Here is a 20,483-nt window from a genome sequence, read left to right as displayed (position 1 = left end):
CTCGATGAAAATAAGAAAAATGTTCTAAAGTTCAGGAAGCCCGAGCAGGCAAACCCCGCACCCGGCTGTCCGTCTGCCGGCATATCTAGCGAGCGTACTCCGCTGGACTGAAGGACTCTGAATGACTGCAGCCAGAGAGCTGCTGGGTTAACCTAGTGATCTGCCCGAGGTGAATCTCTTCTTCAGCTGCCTTTCTAACTCCACAGCTCCAGCAAGTTGAGGAATCAGATGGAAGTTCTGGACAAAAACACTTGCATTCCATTCCATTCCATTCTACCCGCTGATCAAGTCGCTGAAAATGTCACATGCCCAAAGCTGAGTTCCTGATTGGTAGACGCGATGCGGCAACCTGTCAAACTTCAGATATTTGCATTTGGACCTCGTCGCTCAAATGGAGCTGCTGCCAGTCCTCCGTGCCGTGCTCATCGCTTAATTCACTGGGCAGGACTTTAGATCGTCTCCATTCACGTCTGTACCATCAACTTAACATTAAAACTGGCCGCCTCTGCCGCGTGAATAGTGTTCAGTGTGAATGTGCCTTTATGTTTTGCCTACATATGTTTTCTGAGCATGTTTTGTACAGAAAAAACTAATAGGATCCCATGTGTACCTAGGCAGAAAGTCAGAGTTTCCATTGTGTGGTAGGGCCACCACAGAAACTGCAGACAATAGGGGCCCACATTTTCTGCCCACTTTGAAACCATATGGCCACTTGGCCTTGCTGGCTGGGCTGCAGAGCCCGTATCCACTCATGAGTGCAGTTTTGGCTAAGGCTTTAGCTTTTGATTTGATATAAAGAATATCAGATTGGATCATGAATCAAAGTTTGACCAGAAACTAAACAGATTTGCAGTGAAAATCAGATCAGACTTTATCTTTAACTTGGTCTAAAGTTTTTCTCATCATCATCAGATGGCTGGATAACACATCAACAACACTGTTCATGTCTCTGATTGATAACCACGTCAACACTGATCTGTTAACTTCTAACATAGTTCAGATTTTAATTACATTATACACGGTGCAGATGTAGGGCGGTCGACCTCTGATTGGAAGATTGCCTTGAAACTTTCCTAAAGAAAGTTGGAAAAACTTGAGAAGTGTTGATAAGTTCCTTAGCTTTACAATGCATTTTCAAGTCTTTTGAACCTCATCCATATCCAGGAATAAGTTAAAAAATATTATTTCTGTTGGTTTGTCAAAAATAAACTAGTCTCCAACGTTAGGAATACTTGTGATTGAAACAAAGTAAAGCATAGAACCAGGTCAGATGATAGATGTCAAAAATGTGTTTATGAAATTAAAAGCTTCCGTCATCTTTGCTGTTTATAAATGGGGCTTTCTTTTTTTACTTTTAATATTTTTTTAAAGTTAAAAGTTAAAAAAGAGTCTTGCGTTAAATGATTGATAGTCAAATAGTCAAAGTTAGGAGTGGTCATTACCCACAGCTTCTCAACAGACGGTTCAGTTTAGTCCAGGGGTCTGCAACTTAGTCCTCCGGAGCCACATGTGGCTCTTTTACCGCTCCACTGTGGCCCTCGGGCTGAAGAAAAATAACATCATAGAAATTGTTAAAAGTAAGGGTTAATTGGCATTTGTATAATTTAAGATAAGTTAGGTCTGTGAATATTATACTGAGGTTCACCAAGAACAGTAAAATAATCTGTGTAAATGTTTTTGGATTCCTGTTAAAATCCAACTAAATCAAGAGGCCTTACTTGCTTTCCCATTCCTACTTGGGATGTAACAATTCTTCGTGAATCAGTTAAAAAACAATTCAAACTTGTCAACATGTTCATCGTTACAGAAGATTAAAAAAATCGTTTTGTCTCAGCCTGTGCTTACATTTAGAAATGCAGAGCAGATGCCGTTTCTCCATGGCTGTGAGTGTGTGCGCGCCTGCGTGCGTGTGTGTGTAGCGGATTGGCTGCATGCTGTTCATCTGCACCCCCCCCCCTCCTGAGAAATTCCTGCAGCTCCTTCGGATTTTAAAGTTTCATTTAAGTCCAGGATTCTGTGATGTTCAACTGCAACTATAAACACTAATTTAAGCAAACCCTGAGATTGTGTTTCACACTTTGCAACTTTATATTTTCACCACAACTTTAATGCAACTTTGACCAATCTACCATGGCAACAGTTATGGGGGTTGGCACAGCTCCACGATTGTTTCCCTTCTGACTTTTTCCGGGAGCCGTGCTCTTTTTTTAACACTTTTTACTTCTCTGTCTTTCTTTTCTCTGTAAGCTGCGCGTTAACAGTCATTGCATACGTGTTTGTGCTGAGTTACTGATGTTAATTCCTCCACCAGTAAAAAATAATTAAATTTTTATAAAGAAAAATATTATTTTTCTTTACAATTGTTTTTATTTATCATTATTTCTTCAGGCGAGAAATGAACCCAAAGCTATATAGGGTTAAATGTTGCAGACCCCTGAGTTAGACCTCTTGTCTTTGTAGTGTCCTGAGTGACTAGAAATTATGCAAATAAAAATTATTTTAAAACAAATGACAATCATTACTCAGTACATATACAAAAATGCAGGCACGCCTAAGTTCATATCAGAAAAACCTACAATGATCACCAAATTAACATGAAACTCAGAAATGTAATATGACAAAATTATTTATTTGATTTAAAGAATGAATTTGAGATATTTTTGAATCGTTGTTAAACAGAATAGTTAATTTAAGACTCATCAGCAAGTCTTGTAGGCCTTTTGCCTGTTAAACTAAGATAACTGATTAATTCACACCATGTGGTTATTTGTGGTATGTACCTCACTGAACTTCACCACAGAAAGAAAATGAGGGGGATGTCTCAGGAAATCAGAAAAACATTTTGTACAACCACTTAAAAAGGTAACATTTATAAGGCAAGTTTCTTGATGCACTTATGACAATAACCCCACAGATCTTGTGAAAACTAAGGCTGAAGAGAATCAATAAAGATCAACTTCAAGGAGGGTCAGATCCAACCATCCATCTCTGTTTGGGCCAAAGTAGAGTCCATGGGAAAAAGTCTTAGGAGGACATCACTGCAGAAAGGAAACCATATAAAGACACACTTGGACATCCAAAAACATGTCTTCAAGGAGAATGCTCCTGTGGTCACAGATGGATAGTGAAGCATACCAAGAAATAGTTCCAAACAGAAAGGAGGTTTAGCTATCCTATCAAAGAATTCTGTAACAAAATGATCGTGAGCCATAGTCCCTTAAAGACATAAACCTAATCTAAATCCTTATCTGTAGAATGAGTTAAAGAGATATCTTCAACTGAGACAATTAAAAAAAAAAAATCAGGATGGGGAGTTCAACCGACTTGTGGAAAGATGTAGAAAATCACTAAAACATCACAATCAGAACAAAACAGGACAGTTAAAAGCAATAACTAGCAGCTGAGGGCTGCTCTACCTCTAAGGCACCTTTTTTATTTTTAACAATATAATAATATTATTTTGCATTGTTTCTGGTATTTTATCATTGAGGGATAGATTGATTTTGTCCAGGCTTGTTTAGAGCCTTAGTCACATGAACCTGTGTGGGAATTGATCCTTTAGGCCAGTCCTCGAGGGCCAGTCACCTGCTAGTTTTCCAGAAATCCTGCCTTATCTGCTGCTGATTACCTGGATCAGGTGTGTTTGGCCAATAAGGAGCTTCAATGGTAGGTTAGTTGGAAAACATGTGGGACACCGGCCCTCAAAGACTGACACCTCTGAGTTGAGGGTTTTTGGGTTGTCTTGGTCATAAATAGGAGTGGCTACGCCTTAAAGGAGTGTCTTGCAGTTCCCTTAAACAGCCACCCTAAGGTACGTCATAAGAATAGGTGTGTTTGAGATCCCCAGCGCCTCGCCTGCATCGTCGGCGAGACTAAGCTGCTGCTGGAGGGGGCGGAGAAAGGCGCCTGAGATGAGAGCGAACGACGAGACTGTACGAGATCAAGGAGTTGGGGGTTGTCCTTACCATTCGTCTGAAAGTTAATAAGCCACTCCTCCTATGATTTGTGCTGTTGTGTCTTTTATATTATTTTTTAACATATTTTAGAGTAAAACTGTTAATAAAATAGCCGTGGGATTCATTCCATGTGCACTGTCCCAAATAAATAAATAAAATTAAATTAAATTTAAGTTTTAGAGGCAACAATAACAAATATAACCACAGATTATTTCAAATCTTGTTTATTTTTTCATCAGTGATTCACTATCTTCCAGAAAAAGTAATAAAAATACACCGATGTCCTTCATTTAGCGCCAGTTATTTCACACCGAACTACAAGAACTGTGTGGACACTGTTTCCCACAATGCATTGTTTTGTAGTCATCAAGGCGGCATGCAGCCAGCGCAGTACCTATTTTCTGGCTGCGCTGGCTTAGAAAGGCGCCTTGAACCCGCCCCTTTCTCGCGATACTTGGTGACGGCGCAAATTTGACGTGAGTGCAAGAAACTAACCAACATGCACCGCAATCTAGGTGATCTGCGCAGCGCCGGGGGATCTTAAACACGCCTAATGTAATGTTCCACTGTATGGTTAGTGTACTGTGAAGTATTTGTAAGGATAAGTTTACAATCACTATGGTATTAATTTTCTTTACTGATTAATATAAATGATTTGTCGTGGATGCTTTGAAACTTGATCACATTAATGATTTCAATGATCCTTAATAGCCTGATTTTATTAATATTTGACATTAAGTCCTGAACCGGATATTGATAATTCATGTAGAGAAAATGGTTTGGTCAAGTCGGGGTGGGATTATATAAGTTCGCTTCCTTCCACTCCCTTTCAAGTGATCAACTTGTGATTTATGAATTGATGATGTTATGTATGTATTATGACCTGATTGCTTGAAATAAACCATTTCATTCATTCATTCATTCATTCATAACAGAAGTTCAGATGTACAGATGATGCTGTTGTACGTGTCCTTGTGCAAAATGAGCTGTTTGCAAAGTAAAAGTACTGGCCCTTTACTGACAAATCTGTATGTACGGGGTGTGCAGGTGGGATGTAGGATGCCCATTGGACAGGGGTGTCCAAAGTCAGTCCTCGAGGGCCGGGTCCTACAAGTTTTTCAACTAACCTTCTATTGAAGCTCCTTATTGGCCAAACACACCTGATCCAGATAATCAGCAGCAGAAAAGGCTTCTGGAAAACCAGCAGGAGGCTGCCCCTCAAGGACTGACTTAGGACACACAGACAATACTCTGATTGTCTAATGTCCTTGTTTTTATAAATCGGGGAGCACTAACAGACTCCTTGCAAGTGTGAAGGTTTTGAGAGGTCAATAAAACAAAGCTCTGCATAATGAGTCTCACCTTCTTCACCTCTGCTTACCCCAACACGTTTAGGTGTTCACTATGACCTGGTGCCCCCCAGCATGCAATAGAAAAAAATGTCAATGAACACATTTACTCTTTAGGCTCACCCGAGTGGTCTACGATCTTTCACTTGTAGACTGCCCGTTTCCACCCATTGGGGTAGTTGTGACGAAGGCTTTATTCATTCAATGAGTTTCTCAAACAACAACTCAAAATCATATCTTGAAGTAAAACGTACATTTTAATGAGTTTGAAGGATTTCAGTAATGATTGTAGGCTTCTTTCATCAAAAGAGTGAACACACCAAGAACTATGTCTATGTCTGTATGAGAAACACTTCTGAATTCAAAGTTTGAAAGACAATAGAGGACCCTGGTGATGTTTCATTTGTTGGAGGTCATGAAGGAGCTCTATTCTGACCTGTGTCAATAGCTTCTGCTTCATCCCAGCCTTTCTCTCTGTCTGTCCAAATGTCCCTCCTCCCCTCCGATGAAGCAGTTGTAAATTCATTATATGTCAATGGAGCAGAAACCCTTGTCAGTCTGTAATCCTTAGTGACCTGCACGAGATCATAGACAGTCAAAGTGTAAATCAAAAACGGGACAAATACGTAGAGAAAATGAGGGGAGAAAGAGAAGACGGCTGTTCACATTGACATATAATCAGTGCTCAGAAGACGGGACACAAAGACAGCAAGGAGGTGCTGCACAGATTATTTTAACAGGAACATCTACTCACACTTTACTCAATGGATCCACAGAAAAAGCCTCGACTTTGTTTTGGTCTGGTTTCACTGTAGAGCTCAACTAAAACAACAAATACAGCTAACACTCATCGAGCATTAGACTGGTCACTGAGGGTTTGATCTTTAGTTCCAGAACCTGCAGTACATGAATACTTACTAATGTGCTAAAACAACTGTGAATTGTGTTTCATTTCAACTCTATTTAGCATCATGCTAACTGCTCTGCCTTTACAGCTCTAATACGCTTAGCTTGCAGTGATGTCACGCACTTGTCCACCATTTTGGGAGTCAAGTACACATTGTTTGAAGCATTCGGCGGATAGAATCTCTGACTTTGGTGTACAACAAGGGCTCAAACTCATTTTGGTTCAGGGGTCACATTCAACCCGTCTGATCTCAAGGGGGCCGGACCAGTAAAGTAAAAGCAAAATAACCTTAATTCATCTGTGGCTTTGTTTTTGTTTAGCTTTTTTCTCAGTTGGGAAAAAAGCCTCAACCATCCTATCAGCCTAATCACTAATGATTACACATTCATTCACAGAAGCAGTAGATTCGGACAGCAGTAGAATATGGCGAACGCACTAGTGTATAGGGATTAGGAGGGACTTTGGACAAAATTATGCTGTTCCTGTCTTGATCTCTTTGGCTGGTCTTGCGTTTCCTTTGCTTCCCCTAGTGGCATAATTGCGCACTGCGGTCATTTCTTAAAAAAAACATAACTCGCCTTAAATTTTTTTCTCTTCATGACTCGGCCGGATTAAACCAGCTGGAGGGCTGGATGTTTGACACTCCTGGTAGGAAATAAATCTCCACCAAATCTCATCGATACTGTTGGTTGTCACAACAGAAATAATCCAAATTCAAGCGTCTCATTTGACCAATTTCCTATGGGATGATGACAGAAAACGATCCGTAACTGCTGTCATACAATGTCAGGAGACTTTGTAGTGAACATTTTGTGTCAAGACTGCTTTTGGTTATGCATTTTATTTGTCTTAAAAATGATCCATAGCTAGGGACGTTCAGGTTTTGTCTGGTGCCGGTGCCAATTAGTTAGCTGGAACTGGAACTTTCCTTTGTTTTTAACGGTGACAACGGGAAAAAAGCCAACATCAGACGTCGGTTCTGATCCTTGACAGACCTTGCAGTTTTTTTTTTTTTTTTGACTGGCAACATGGAAGGCTGACAGTCAGCTGGACATGACAGAGATCTGCAGCTGCAAAGCTCTCAGTTTGACTCCCACAATTTGATTCCCAAAATATTGGATGCGGCGTTGGCGCAGGCGCTGTGACATCATGAGCAAGGGATCTACAGATATGTGTGAAGGCTTTGGTTTATCTGTTGTTTTTTTTTTTTACATTTGTAGCCACCTGACCCACAACTCCAGTAATGGAGGGGAGCACACTACTAGACAGGGTTCTGGGACTGTGTCAAGTCCACTAAATGAGGTCTGCAGCTGGATCCTTAAAGTAAAGTGTGGCAGAGTGTTCCCCCCGCCAGATCATCCATCCTCGGTCACCTCTTTGGGCTGCTCCTGCCGGCAGCGGTTGCTGTTCCACCACGCCTCCATGCCAGCCACCAGGCAAGCTAGAAGCAAGCCAGCGGCCAAGAAGCAGAAGATGCCGGCGAAGCTGTGCAGCTTGAGGGAGCGGCCGTCGGGATGCGTCGTGGCATGGTTGCTGAGTTCACATCGACCAGTTCTGGGCCACCATTTTTGCTTCATGATGTCCAGGTCTCCTTTCTCCTGCAGCTCCAAGATCCTGGAGCAGATAAAACACAGAGGTCAGATCTTTCTGCTAACATTTTTGGAAGCCTTTTCAATAAATCAGTTTTAATCAAAACTGCTTGACTTTAAGCCTAAAATAACGTTTTCAACATTTGGTTTTGGGGCCTCCTCACAGATACAGAGCACAAAATGTTTGCCTTAAATCATGTGATCACTCTGGTTCTTTAAAAGATGTGATCACTCTGGTTCTTAAAGGATGGCGTATACTTGTATAGCGCTTTCTACCCTCCTTCGAGGGCCCAAAGCGCTTCACAGTCACAGACCCCATTCACCCATTCACACACACATTCACACACTGGTGGTGGCTCAGCTGCCGAACACTGGGGCCAATCTCCCACCAGAGGCAATTTGGGGTTCAGTGTCTTGCCCAAGGACACTTCGACACAAGGTGGGAGTCGAACCCGCTCACTTCTGATCAGGAGTCGACCGCCCTACCACTGTACCACAATCACCTGTACGGATGTGATCACTCTGGTTCTTTAAAGGAGGTGATCACTCTGGTTCTTAAAGGATGTGATCACTGTGGTTCGGTGCATTGCAGATCTATTGTGATTGCTATGAATTCCAGGGAAGTGACTCTTCAAACCTATGGCAGCTGCCACTTGTGTCAATGACTTAAAATGACTTAGTACAAGTGTCTGCAACCTTTTATACTTGAAGAGCCATTTGGGCCGTTTCTCACTGATCAAAACCAAGTAGGAGCTGCAAAGTCGCATTTCACTTTTTTGAAATGATGTTACTTTTGATATAACCTATATTCCTTTTTTTTCCTTGAATAAAACCAGGCATTTACAAAAAAAAGCTCCGGAGCCACGTGTGGCTGGCTTCAGGTTGCAGAACCCTGACTTAGTATGAAGTCACAACATTAACCAAACTGCAAATAAACAGACTGACCACAGAGCATCCACAGTTTAGCTGAAAGGCCAACACATTCTCACTCTCAACTCGTCACATCTGCATTTGGTTAAGGACTTTTTGACGTTTTGAGTGTCCTCAAGTCGTCGTTTTTCAACGCACTGGCTGTTCCCATGAAATCACGAATCCCCAACCTCCGGGCCTGGAACCAGAACCAGTCCAGTACCGCGACGTGTAGTGCACCTGTACCCTAACCTGACACCGGACCAGACGCAGTACCGGGCACAAACTTAGCGGTAACTAGTTAGGGTACCGGTATTGGACGCGTCCCGAGCACCAGTATGCATTCAGTACCGTGTCCCAAGAGTTGCTGACTATTGATTTTACAAACAGCCAGCATGTCAAAAAATGACGAGGTTTTATGTGTTGTTGCAGTGTTTAAAAGTTAACTTTAATTTCAATTTTATTTATTTATTTGGGCCAGTGGACATTAAGTTAACCTAGAGACTATTTTTCATCTGTGGTCTGCGGACAGATGTTAAGATTATTCTAAAAAACATAAAAGTAAAGTTCATACTAAGGAGGACAGGCATATTCAAATTCAACTGAATGTTAAGGACGACCCGACTTCCTGTTCTCGTTCAGTCAGCCTTCATCTCGGGCGCCTTTCCCCGCGCCCCCCTGCTCTCGCCAACGATCCAGGCGAGGTGCAAGTCATCTCAAACACTCCTTGTGTTAACGGGCAGCCCCGCCTCATTTTTCAGTTTTGCTTTTTAGAATCCTTTAAGTGATATCAGACATGTAAGTCTTTGTGCAGAGGAAGCTCTTTAAGGTGAGATATAACAAATACACAGACTGTCATCAGGCCAAAACACTTTGTTATTCATAAAACTAAAGCATGAAACTACATATAGATAAGTTCATGACTCAGTTGGAGCAACCAACCAAACCAGACGGCAGCTTGATGAGGATTGGCCATGCTGTCAGCTCAAACTGGAAGATTGGAAGAAGCCAAGTTAAGATAATGTTGGTGAGCTCTCTATCTCATCACAGGAGGAGACGTTTACCTGACAAACATCTACAAGACATTTCATTGTTGAAATAAAAGAAGTGCATCTAGTGCCCTATTAGTCATCTTGTTGTTGACTTCCAGTCAAATCCAGGCAGCAGTGAAGCTAGTGCAGTAGTGGATGAAAAGATTTTGTGAAAATTGTCCTTTAGCATCAAGAGTATCAACATACTTCTAATGGAGTGAGGCAGTTTTATGTATGTAAACTCTGTTCTCTTTGATGTAGTCCTCCCATGAAGGAGCTATTACATATATTTTATATGTTTAAAGACCAAATAGCTTCACTGAATGCAGCTTCCATGCTCCAGAATCATGTAGAACAGGGCCATCTAGTGGCAGAACGAAGCTAAAGCAATCCCACAAGAACCAAAGCTCAGTATATTCATTCATTCATTCATTCATTCATCCTCCAGACCGCTTCTTCCCTTTCGGGGTCGCGGGGGTGCCGGAGCCTATCCTGGCTACTGATGGGCGAAGGCGGGGTTTACCCTGGACAGGTCGCCAGTCTGTCTCAGGGCCTCAGTATATCCATGTATAAAAAATTAATAAACATAAAATCCATAGAAGTTATTTTATTAATTTTTATTGACTAATTTCACATATTCTATATTTAAAAGGACTTCCAAGTGAGTTCAACATAGAGACAGGTTGATTTCATGATAGTCCTTGGAATTAGCTTCAAATGTTTGTGAGGGAGAATATTCATGCATTTGATTTCAGTTCCTAGAACTGAACCTTCATGTGGAATCCCTGAGGTTTCTTCTTGTTTTTTTCTTCCAGGAATCAGTTTTGTTTTTTTTTTTAAAGAGAAAAAGCGTCTAAGTGTCAAACTCAATCATAGAAGGGGTCAAAATCAAAAACACACTTTAGGTTGTGGGCTGAACAGGATAAACCCTGAACACACTAAAACTACATTTTTAAAACATAGACAGCTAAAAATATTAGCTAAATGCCAAATTAGCCCTAAAAAAGTTGTTTTTTAAAAAAGTAGGTTAGCCAAAACAGCTGGCATGTAGCTGAAATATTAGCTAATCTCCCAAACAGCCTAAAAAAATCTTAGTAAATCCCCAAATAGTCCAAAAGCTAACAGAATGGCATTTTTAAAAATTAGAACTTTTTAACATAATTATGAATAATAAAAAGGCAGGAATATTATTACAGAATAAATCAACCTAAAACATTAAATAACTTTCAATATTTTACTCTCCCTAAGAACTAATTATGTCAAAATTATACAAGTTAAAAATAAGTGCAAGATAACATCGGGTCATTAATAACAATGAAATAAAATGGAGGGCCTTGACTTTGACACGTGGTCTAAGGGTAGGGAAAACCAGTTTATGTTAGTCTGTTTAGTTTAGCAATTCATATCTTATGACTGACTTTCTGCTTTTCTATAATTAACAGTGTGAAATCCAATGACACAATTGTTTTGTAACATTGGGCTATATAAATAAAATTGAATTGGAAAATCATAGAAGTATAAGGGGGAGAAAAGGAAAAAAGGTGTGGGGAATAAAATAGAAGGACGAAAGAGAGAGAGAAAATAGGGGGATACGAGTGTCAAGCTTCAATTTTTTTTTTTTTGCCAAGCTTCTAATTTGGATTGGTTATCAGTTTGAGCTTCACAACCTTGATGCTAGATCAGCTAGAAAGAAACATGTTGTATCCAACAATGAAATTCTCAAAATAAGACCGACTTTTTGAACTGGTCAGTGATCTACTGAGCGATTTTCTGAGTCCCCTGACCCCAAACACCACAACACATTTTAAAGTGTACCTTTATTGTTACTATTATTGCTAAAAGTTTTGTTTTAAATCTTATTATTTTAAACATGTTTTTAGAGCCCTCTAGTGGTCGCGGCAGGTATTTCCACTCAAGGCTCTGTTTGAATAAACTTTATTGAACAGTGTACGACACGTGTAGACTATTATGTCTATGGTAGAAGACGTGCTAGCATTACATTTTGAATGTATCATTTCTTTTTTTTAGCTTTGATAATAAAAGCATAGAAAATATTGTCAATTTACTACTATTTCAAACCAAGTTTTATTCACACAAATGCAGAATCAGAAAAACTTCTAATTTTTTTGGTTGTATCCCTGAACTACATCCATTTTCTAGCACCATCAAAGTATCCGTACCACCAAAGCAAACCATACAGTTGAACTTCGTGCCTCCCTACTTGATGACTAATTTAATTTCTCTTGTTTATTTTTTCTAAATATTGCCTCTTTTTTAAATTACATTTTTTTAACTTATATTTCCCCCACTGTAATTATTCTGTGTTAGAATATTATTATGAATACTTTGTTTTGGATGCATTTGTGTAAATGTTCTGTAAATTTGTTTGCAATCAATAAAATAAAAAAAGAAGCCGTGCTAGCATGCAGGCTGGCGTCGTGTCGTTAGGAAGACGTTTCTACATCTCAAGTCAAAAGTTGCATCGCCGGTAGATAAATGTTGTTTTGATGAAAGAAATATGTTTATCATGTCATTGTTTTGAGTTTGTACAGTAATGCTGTTGATTGTATTGATTGTTTGCTTACAGTTTCACCCTTAAACCTGTTGACACGCTCGACGGTCTGTAGAGTTCTGATACGAGAAAGATGTTCAAAAACTCCTGCGTGGAACAGCACACCATGAAATTCTTCCACGAACTCTATTCCTCTCCGATCAATACGAGATGAGTGAGAACATTCTTACATGTTAGGGAGCTAAAGAATGATGTAATGGTGAAAAGATTTTCTACATAATTTGACTGATTTATCTCCTCCCTCTGGGATCAATTTGGGCTTGAGGAAAGCTTCATTATTTGCTGGTTGACTTGATCTGGAGGTTTCTTCACATTTGTGTCTGTGTTCATTCCCACCATGAATAATCCTGTTTGTTTCACAACACCAAAGCTTCACGCCTGCTCTCTTCATCTGGACTTAATTAAACAAAGCATTGTTATTGATTTAACGGTGAGAGAGGAGGTGCTTCTCATTACATGTGCTCTTCTGCAGATACCTCTCCTCAGAGAAACTTTTGATCCTGAATCAGGATCACTTGTTAGGATATGTTTACAGAAAGGATGAAGCAACTGTTTCAGTCAGGAGCTGCAGTTAAATCTCTCACTTCCATCAAAATACTTACAAAAAAAAAAAAAACACTTCCTGTTCCAAACAGGAACATTCAAGTGAAGCAAATATATTTGTAAACAACACGAGACAAAAACGACATTTTCTCCTGTTATACTTTAGGTTTACTTTGGTGAGCCTTCATACTTTTCCTATTTACTACTGCTGTTAACTGGAGCATAAACATGAAACATGATTAGTTAATGATCCAGTAGAAAAAGTATATGAAGAATACACAAATCTATATATTTTAGCCACGCCCCTCTGAATAGCTACTAAATATTGCTATTCTTTAAGACTTTAAAATGTACTTTAAACTCATAAAATAAACCAAATAATCAGAAAAAAATCTGACTTTTTACCAAAGTTTTGTCTAGTATTTGTAATCTGTGTATTCTGGGGGAAGTGAAGAGTCAATGAGTCTTAATGATGTCAGCAGGGATATAAAAACATTAGTTTCTAGGCTCACCTCAGCCATAAACTTATTAACTTAGCCATAATAAATTAAATCATTGCGAAGTTAGCAACCCTTGCTTTTAAAAATGACTAATATTTTATTTCTTTAGCCAGAGAGCCCCTGAGGAGGGTAGAAGAGCCACATGTGACTCGGAGCCTCAGGTCAGACCCTGGTCTAGGTGAACCCAGTGCTTAAGCTAAAGTAACTGCTACAGAAACATGGCAGAAAAGCTCTGAGATTCCTGATCAACTGGGAGAGGGAAAGCTCTGTACATCCACCTGTATGTCTCACTAGCGCCGGTACAGAAGTGGAAAGTTGAGACTGTAAATAAAGGGAGCCAATAACTGCTGTTACAGCACAACAAGGTAAGACGTTGAACCACAATCCTCCTGTTGCTATGGTTAAATTAGGACTTTCTGAAAGCTTCAAATATTTTGTCAACATTCCCTCATTCCCTCACTCTACCCCTGATGGATTTACAAAAGAAGGCCAGTTTGCTGGTCTGGAGTGTTGACAATTGAAGGTTTGTTTTAATGCTTTTATATGTCGTTATTACGAGTTTGTTATGGTAACCCACATGGAGCTACAGACCCGATGAAACCAGTTAGGGGACGGTGTGAGGACATGATCAGTACATTTCAAGGACACTGACCAATAAGGTATAAAGAACAAGGGGGGGGGGGGTTCTTCTGTCCTGACAAACATTGATCTGGAACCACACGGCCCACCTAGAGAAAATATGTGTGTGGGAGCCATTTTATAGGGCATTGACTGTGATAGTGAGGATCCAGATTACTCTGTATGACTTTGATCCAATTTTTATTAAAAGGACTGAATTTCAATTTTCTGCCTTTTCTTCCTGAATGAACACACAGAGGTCAGCAGGGGCTTCCTCAACAATTTCAAACCAACCAGTGAAAAACGGAACATTTTCTGACCACTCCTTCATTCTAAAAGGAAGAGAGCCTTCAGAATGTCTCCTCACACCACCATGTCTGGTTACCCTGGTGTGTACCATCTTCAGAACTATGGAGCTATGATAGTACAGATAGTGCAGCCATTTTCTGAACGTAATTATCACAGAGTTAGCCCCGCCCCAACGGGCCACAACAGGGCCAAATGAAATGAAATGAAATTTTCAGAATCGAAACGATAAAAAAAAGAGTTGAAACTGAAAAGTTTTGAAATTGAGATTTTGATTTTTGAAACCTAAAAAATAGAACATTTGAAGCTGAAAATGTTATTTTAGAATAGCAAAGAAGTTTTGAACATTTTACTTTTTTTTCATATTTTTTCCAAATGTTCTATTGGGGTTTCAAATAATCTTGCCCCTGACTTAGCTCCATACAGAACACACATGTTGCCCCAACACTTGAATTCACACATACCTCTGTTCCAGTGGCTGACTTACTTCTGGGAGAAGAGGTCTCTGTAGGGGCTCCCGTGCTGCATGGCGATCCCGTAGCCTTTGCTGCTCATGCTGCTCCCAGACACGGTGATGGTGCAATCATCATCGGTCAGAGCCGTGTACTCCAGCACCGCCATGTCCCACAGGAAGGCGTACGGACTCTTCTTGGCCTGCAAAAACAGTGGGACACATTTTATTTGACAAAGGCCCAAACTTCCATAAAAATGAATTAAAGACGTACCTCAAGTTAAAATTTATGTTATGAGATCCGGCCATACGAGTAATTCTATCAGATCCCTTCAGATCATTTTATTTTATTGTTATTAATGACCCGATGTTATCTTGGGCTTATTTTTAAATTGTATAATTTTCACAAAATATATTTTTAGTTATATTTTTGTTTAAGGTTTAAGTTGATTTATTCTGGAATAATATTCCTGCATTTTTATTATTCATAGTTATGTTAAAAAGTTAGAGTTTTAAAGTTTTAATTCTGCTAGCTTTTTGGATTATTTTGGCATTTACTAAGCTTGTTTAGGCTATTTTGGAGTTTAGCTAATATTTTACTTGCATGTTTTGGATAAATTAGGCTCTTTTTTAAAAATGCTTTTTTGGAGTTTAGCTAATATTTACATGTTAGCTGTTTTGGCTAATTTAAGCTTTTTTTTAGATTTTTAAGCTGTTTTGGAGTTTAGCAAATATTTAAGCAACATGCTAGCTGTTTTGGTTAATATAGGCTTTTTATGTTTTTTAGGGTATTTTGAAGTTTAGCTATTTTTTCAGCTACATGATAGCTGTTTTGGCTAACCTATTTTTTTTCAGTTTTTTGGCATTTAGCTAATATTCTAACTGACTATCAGCTTCAGCGTTTTCATCTATCAGCACTAGCATCTTCAGCAGCCAAATTCAGCTAACAGCATTCACACTAACATTATCACAGGTAATGGTATATATCTAGTTCATAATTATGTTAAAAAGTTAGTTTTAAAAATGTAGTTTTAGAATGTTCAATAAATGTTTATCCTGTTCGGCCCGCGACCTAAGGTGTGTTTTGGATTTTGTCCCCTTGTACAATTGAGTTTGACGGCCTGCTTTAAATTGAATGTGGTTGTTGTCTGCTTGAAAATGCTAAATTAACATTTTTAAGTTTTCTTTAGCAGAAATGTCAAATAAATTGCTGAAATTATTTGCTAAAAATGAGCAAAAATGTGATGCAAAGTTTCAAATTAAGTAACCACAACTACAAAAAAAACCTTTGAAAGTACTAATAAAAGGAAAAATCTCCAAGATACTTAAAAGATGCTCAACAGTAGAAAATTTCAAGCCACATAACCAAAATATATAAACAAGAGAAGTGACGTATGAATAGGAGCTACACTCAAATGGGTCTAAAATGTAATGAAGAGCTATGGATCCAGAGTAATCCAAAACATAGTTGTCTGTAAGCAGTCTAATGTGAATGAATGAGGTTTCAGGCCTGATGTGTAAAAAGAGCATCAGAACAGGTCTACAAGACCATGATTGGAGCAGCCAAGCTGGTTTAGAGACTAAAGGCAGAGCTGGTGGTGCTAAAGTCCTCTTTGGGAGTGAAAATAAAGAATAGACTTAAGAATAAATACATCTCATGATGAATGTTCTGGAAATAAATCCAAGAAAACAAACCAGAGGATGGTTGAGGAGCCACTCAAGGCAGAAAAAAAGACATACCACAGGTATGACCACAGACCGACCTTGCGTATGCCCTCTGAGGGGCTGGACACGGAGTGGTCCAGGCCGTCGTTCCGGCTCATGGTCCTCCACAGCTCTGCGTAGGTGCTGTCCTGCTCCAAAGGGTTGGTGCCTTTGTTTCTGAAGTAGTCGTACACAGCCGAGTCCCTGACTGTGCCATAATCGACGTCGATCTGCCGGGCCAAGTCCTGAAAAGATCTGTAGGGAAACATTGGAAAGACAACATATTTTTATGTTGTTTCTAGAGAGGTTACTTCTTCCAAACAAGCTGAAGATACACATTCTATTGTGTACATTTCTATGTTTATTCATTGCTTGTAGAGGAGCATGGTGGAGAGTGTGGTGTTCCTGCCACACCTCCCACACACCTGCAGCCATTTCTCCCACCACCATTACAAATGGTGTGTACTAATTTAACGCTTTACTTCTTAGAAGACACAAAGTATTTTCCAGTCATAGTCTCATTCACACAAAGTAACAAACTGATGGCTGTTCAATAGCCTAAAACTGGCACCAACATCTCACCCCCAGATCCTACCTAAGGACACTTGGACATATGGGTGAGTGAGGCGGGTACCAAACCTGATCCTCTGATCAGAGGTTGACCACTCTAACGCCGTCCCGCAGCTTTCATCTTTGATCCTGCTTGTTTGCCGCCTGCCCCGACCCTTGCCTGGACCCTGACCACTCTGGTTGCTTTCTGAAGCCCTCATGCTCAGTTTTGACCTTTGCCTACCTGACCCTAATTTAAATGTTTGGACTTTTAGCTGTGCTTGACTCCTGCCTTTCTGTCTGAGCTAATAAACCTGCTGCACTTGGAGCCAGCCGTCTACCCGATTGTGATTTCTTTCTTTTTTTTTTTTTTGTGACTGATCACCATTGACGTTTTCTCTGTTTTTATTTTTCCCTTTGTTTATGAGCTCTTTTCAGCTACTCGTCCAGAGTTGTATTCCTTCAGATGAAAACTGGGATTAACTGATTAACTTGGACAACTGGAAAGAAAACCCGCCGGATGACATTTTTGTGAGTTAATATGGGCATGCCCAACAGGGACCAGACCTGGACTGGATGGGTGGATTCAGATTTGATTGATGGATGGCCTTTAAGGTTGAAAATTAAGCTTTTTCTTGTTTATTATTCGTGTTTTCATGTTTTAAATGATCTGATTTTGCTTAATTTAGGAATAAATTCTGTCAAGCGCTGTGTGATAACACATGGCTGCTGAATTTTTTTGGGTCATCCTGTGTTTACATTTGTTTCCACAAATTTTCAGTTAATCCTACAATTGATGTGTTGTGTGTGTTTGACCTTATGGCGTGGTCCATGCGTGACACGGTGAGGTAAGCAGCCAGGTTAGCAGTGTAGGACGAGCACACAATGAGGGTAAAGAGCCACCAGCTGCCCATGACGATCTTCAGAGCCACCGAGCCCACCACGCCATCTCCACCTGCAGAGATTCAGGTATGGTGAGCTTTAGGAGGTCACCTGCTGATGGGATCCAACTGCCGACCTTTATAAGTCAGCCATTAGTCTGTAGGACTTGTGTTTTCTACTCTGCATTCCTCCCTCACCTTGTTGAACAAAGGCTCCATACACGATCCAGATGGCGCTGTGCAGCGTGCCCGAGCCCACCCCGTTGGATGGCTGGCCGTGTGCAATGCTCTGGGAAGAGGAGGAGTGCAGCGCCTGCAGTCTGTTCAGCAGGAAGATGAGCACCCCCACCACCGGGATGGCCGCGGCGATGCAGGCCCAGACGGCGAAGTCGAAAGGTGCAAACAGGGAGAAGATGTTGATCTTCTCTTCAGGCTTCCGCAGCAGGATGCCCACTCTGTAGTCCAGGTAACGCTTGCTGAAGTCCACCACGTTCTCCCGCTCCGGAGTGATGGTGATGGCGGACACAGCCAGGTCTGCCCTCTGCAGGGACGGGCAGTTCAGACATTGAAACTCAAAACATGTCTGCTTTGAATGAATATCATCCATGTTTCTTAAACAGAGCTTCACCTTGTTGATAAGATCCCCAATCATGCCGTTCCAGGAGCCGTTCGGAAGCTGAGAGCCATATTTACTATCTGCCACCTGAAGGGACAACAGTTCAGTTTGCTGTCAGCTTCAACAGAAAACAAATGTATCCATGAGGACATTGTCTTAAGCTTGGAACAACCACAGGCCTTTGAACATTCTGAGATGAACAAGTGTTTTTTATTTAATTCTTTGTCTGAACCAGACTGAGCTTTAAGCTCGACGTCTGCTCCCACCTGGTAAATCTCATATTTGAAGCCCAGGATTTTGGCCAGGGCGTCCAGTACGTCAATCGAGAAGCCTTTATACCGCTTCGGCTGGCCCAGGATGTTTTCTGCCACCATGACGAAGGGATCCTCCTGCAGAATAAAAGAGAGAGAGGTCATGATGAAGTCGTGTTGCCAACTCAGCGACTTTCTCGCTACATTTGTCAACTTATTTCCTCAAAGTCAACCAAAAAAATGGAGGCAACTGTCACTGAGACTTTGGTGTTTGAACACCACAAAGTTAAGAACACAAACTGGTTGGCCATTTTTATTCTTTCCCCTGATTGGGTCAGAGACCTGAACCGAGTGAAGTGAGTGTCATCTATTGAAGATGGCTCCACCCAAATGAGGTCAATGCAGTTCTCATTTTTTCACAAAATGGACGCCGCCATGTTGAAGTCAGTAAGCAGTGATTGGTTCAAATTGGTCTGAGTCATGGAAACTACATCTGCCAATCAGGAGTGAGCTTGTTGGAAGGCCACGTCCTTACCACTTAAAAGTAGGCTATTATTGAGTCATCTGATTGGTCAGTTTGTAACTTGAATAACTTGGACTACAGAAAAAATATGAAAAAAATACATGTTTTCAAAGCAACAATGTTGATTCTGACAAACAGAATGACTTAGTAATGGCTGTTTATTTCTCTGTTGAAGTCTATGGGATTATTGCTCCGTGGAGGCAGCAGGTACTTCCTGTTTGGAACGCCAAGGGGTGGAGTCACTCAGTCCAGTTCTCATACACAGTTGAAGGTTCTCTCCTGGCATAATAAGGGGCAGCTTTGAGGCTCTGCGTCAGCAGCTGCTGCAGAGCTTCACTTCTTCTTCTTCTCCTCAAACCACATGGATTTATGGCTGTGAGGCTTCAGAGACCAGCTCTGTATCAGGGTGATTCACCTCTCAGTTTTAGTGCTGAACCGTGACGATCCATGTTCAGGGAGGTACAGGGAAGATCAAATGTTATCTTTCCTTTCTAAGCACATAGAACTGTTTATTATTTGTAGTTGTAAATATAGTTAAGGTTTTACTTACATTTTTGCATACTATATTTATCTTTTTCTGAAAAGTTTTAGGCAAATAATATAAATAAAGGATGGTGCTATCTAAGCTAATAACTTTTTTATTTTTGCATTGTAATAAAGACTTCAGTAGTGAACAAAGAGTGACACAAAATCATGAAACTGAAGCTTTTAAGAGAGTCAGAAGGGAAATCCAGGAGTTCTGGCCATTGTTGCAGAAAAGAAAAAAAGCTTTGTATTGCTGTGCATTTGTTCCAGTGTTGGAAGCAGAAGGAAGGCATTAGTCCCGCTTGGTCTGACTTGCATCTCTGCTTCCCATGCACTTTTTTGGGATCACCAGTTTAAACCTCTGGTCTGTTTGTAGTCATTAACCTAACTGTTCTGACCGGATATACTGCTGGAGCTTATTGGATTAGGATCTTAAAAGAAAACGTTTGAAATCTCTCAGTCTGCATTGCGACAGCAAAGTCTTTATTGACCGAGGGATTCACAAAAGCATCTGCTGGATTAGCTCTCTCGTAAAAGAAGCACTAAAGATTAGATTAGTGTTTTAAGTTTGAAAAAAAAATGATGTTTTTGGAGTCACTGTCAAGAAAACCCTAAACAAGTGAGGCTTCAGTTATATGGAGCTACATTGAGGACAATAGTATTTGAAACCTAAATAAAACAAAAAATTATGGTTGTTTGGCCA

General features: G+C 40.3%; 1 protein-coding gene across 3 annotated transcripts in view; it reads right to left on the bottom strand.

Annotated features, from left to right (window-relative positions):
- grid1b (glutamate receptor, ionotropic, delta 1b) overlaps positions 1–20,483 on the bottom strand; it is a 458,806-nt gene that overhangs the window by 3,369 nt on the left and 434,954 nt on the right. For 2 of the 3 annotated variants that reach the window (XM_024284275.2, XM_024284277.2), the window contains 8 exons: positions 18,748–18,870; positions 18,494–18,568; positions 18,064–18,406; positions 17,801–17,939; positions 16,495–16,690; positions 14,768–14,934; positions 7,586–7,826; positions 5,742–5,880 (listed from right to left, as the gene is read on the bottom strand). In XM_024284275.2, the coding sequence (XP_024140043.1) occupies positions 5,742–5,880; positions 7,586–7,826; positions 14,768–14,934; positions 16,495–16,690; positions 17,801–17,939; positions 18,064–18,406; positions 18,494–18,568; positions 18,748–18,870 (1,423 nt within the window). The remainder of the gene's footprint in view (positions 1–5,741; positions 5,881–7,585; positions 7,827–14,767; positions 14,935–16,494; positions 16,691–17,800; positions 17,940–18,063; positions 18,407–18,493; positions 18,569–18,747; positions 18,871–20,483) is intronic. The other variant, XM_024284276.2, reaches the window with a different exon arrangement.

The sequence above is a fragment of the Oryzias melastigma genome, linkage group LG19, assembly GCF_002922805.2.
Source record: "Oryzias melastigma strain HK-1 linkage group LG19, ASM292280v2, whole genome shotgun sequence".
Taxonomy (NCBI): Eukaryota; Metazoa; Chordata; class Actinopteri; order Beloniformes; family Adrianichthyidae; genus Oryzias; species Oryzias melastigma.
Note: the sequence above shows the minus strand (reverse complement) of the source record. Positions and strands in the feature narration are given on the sequence as shown.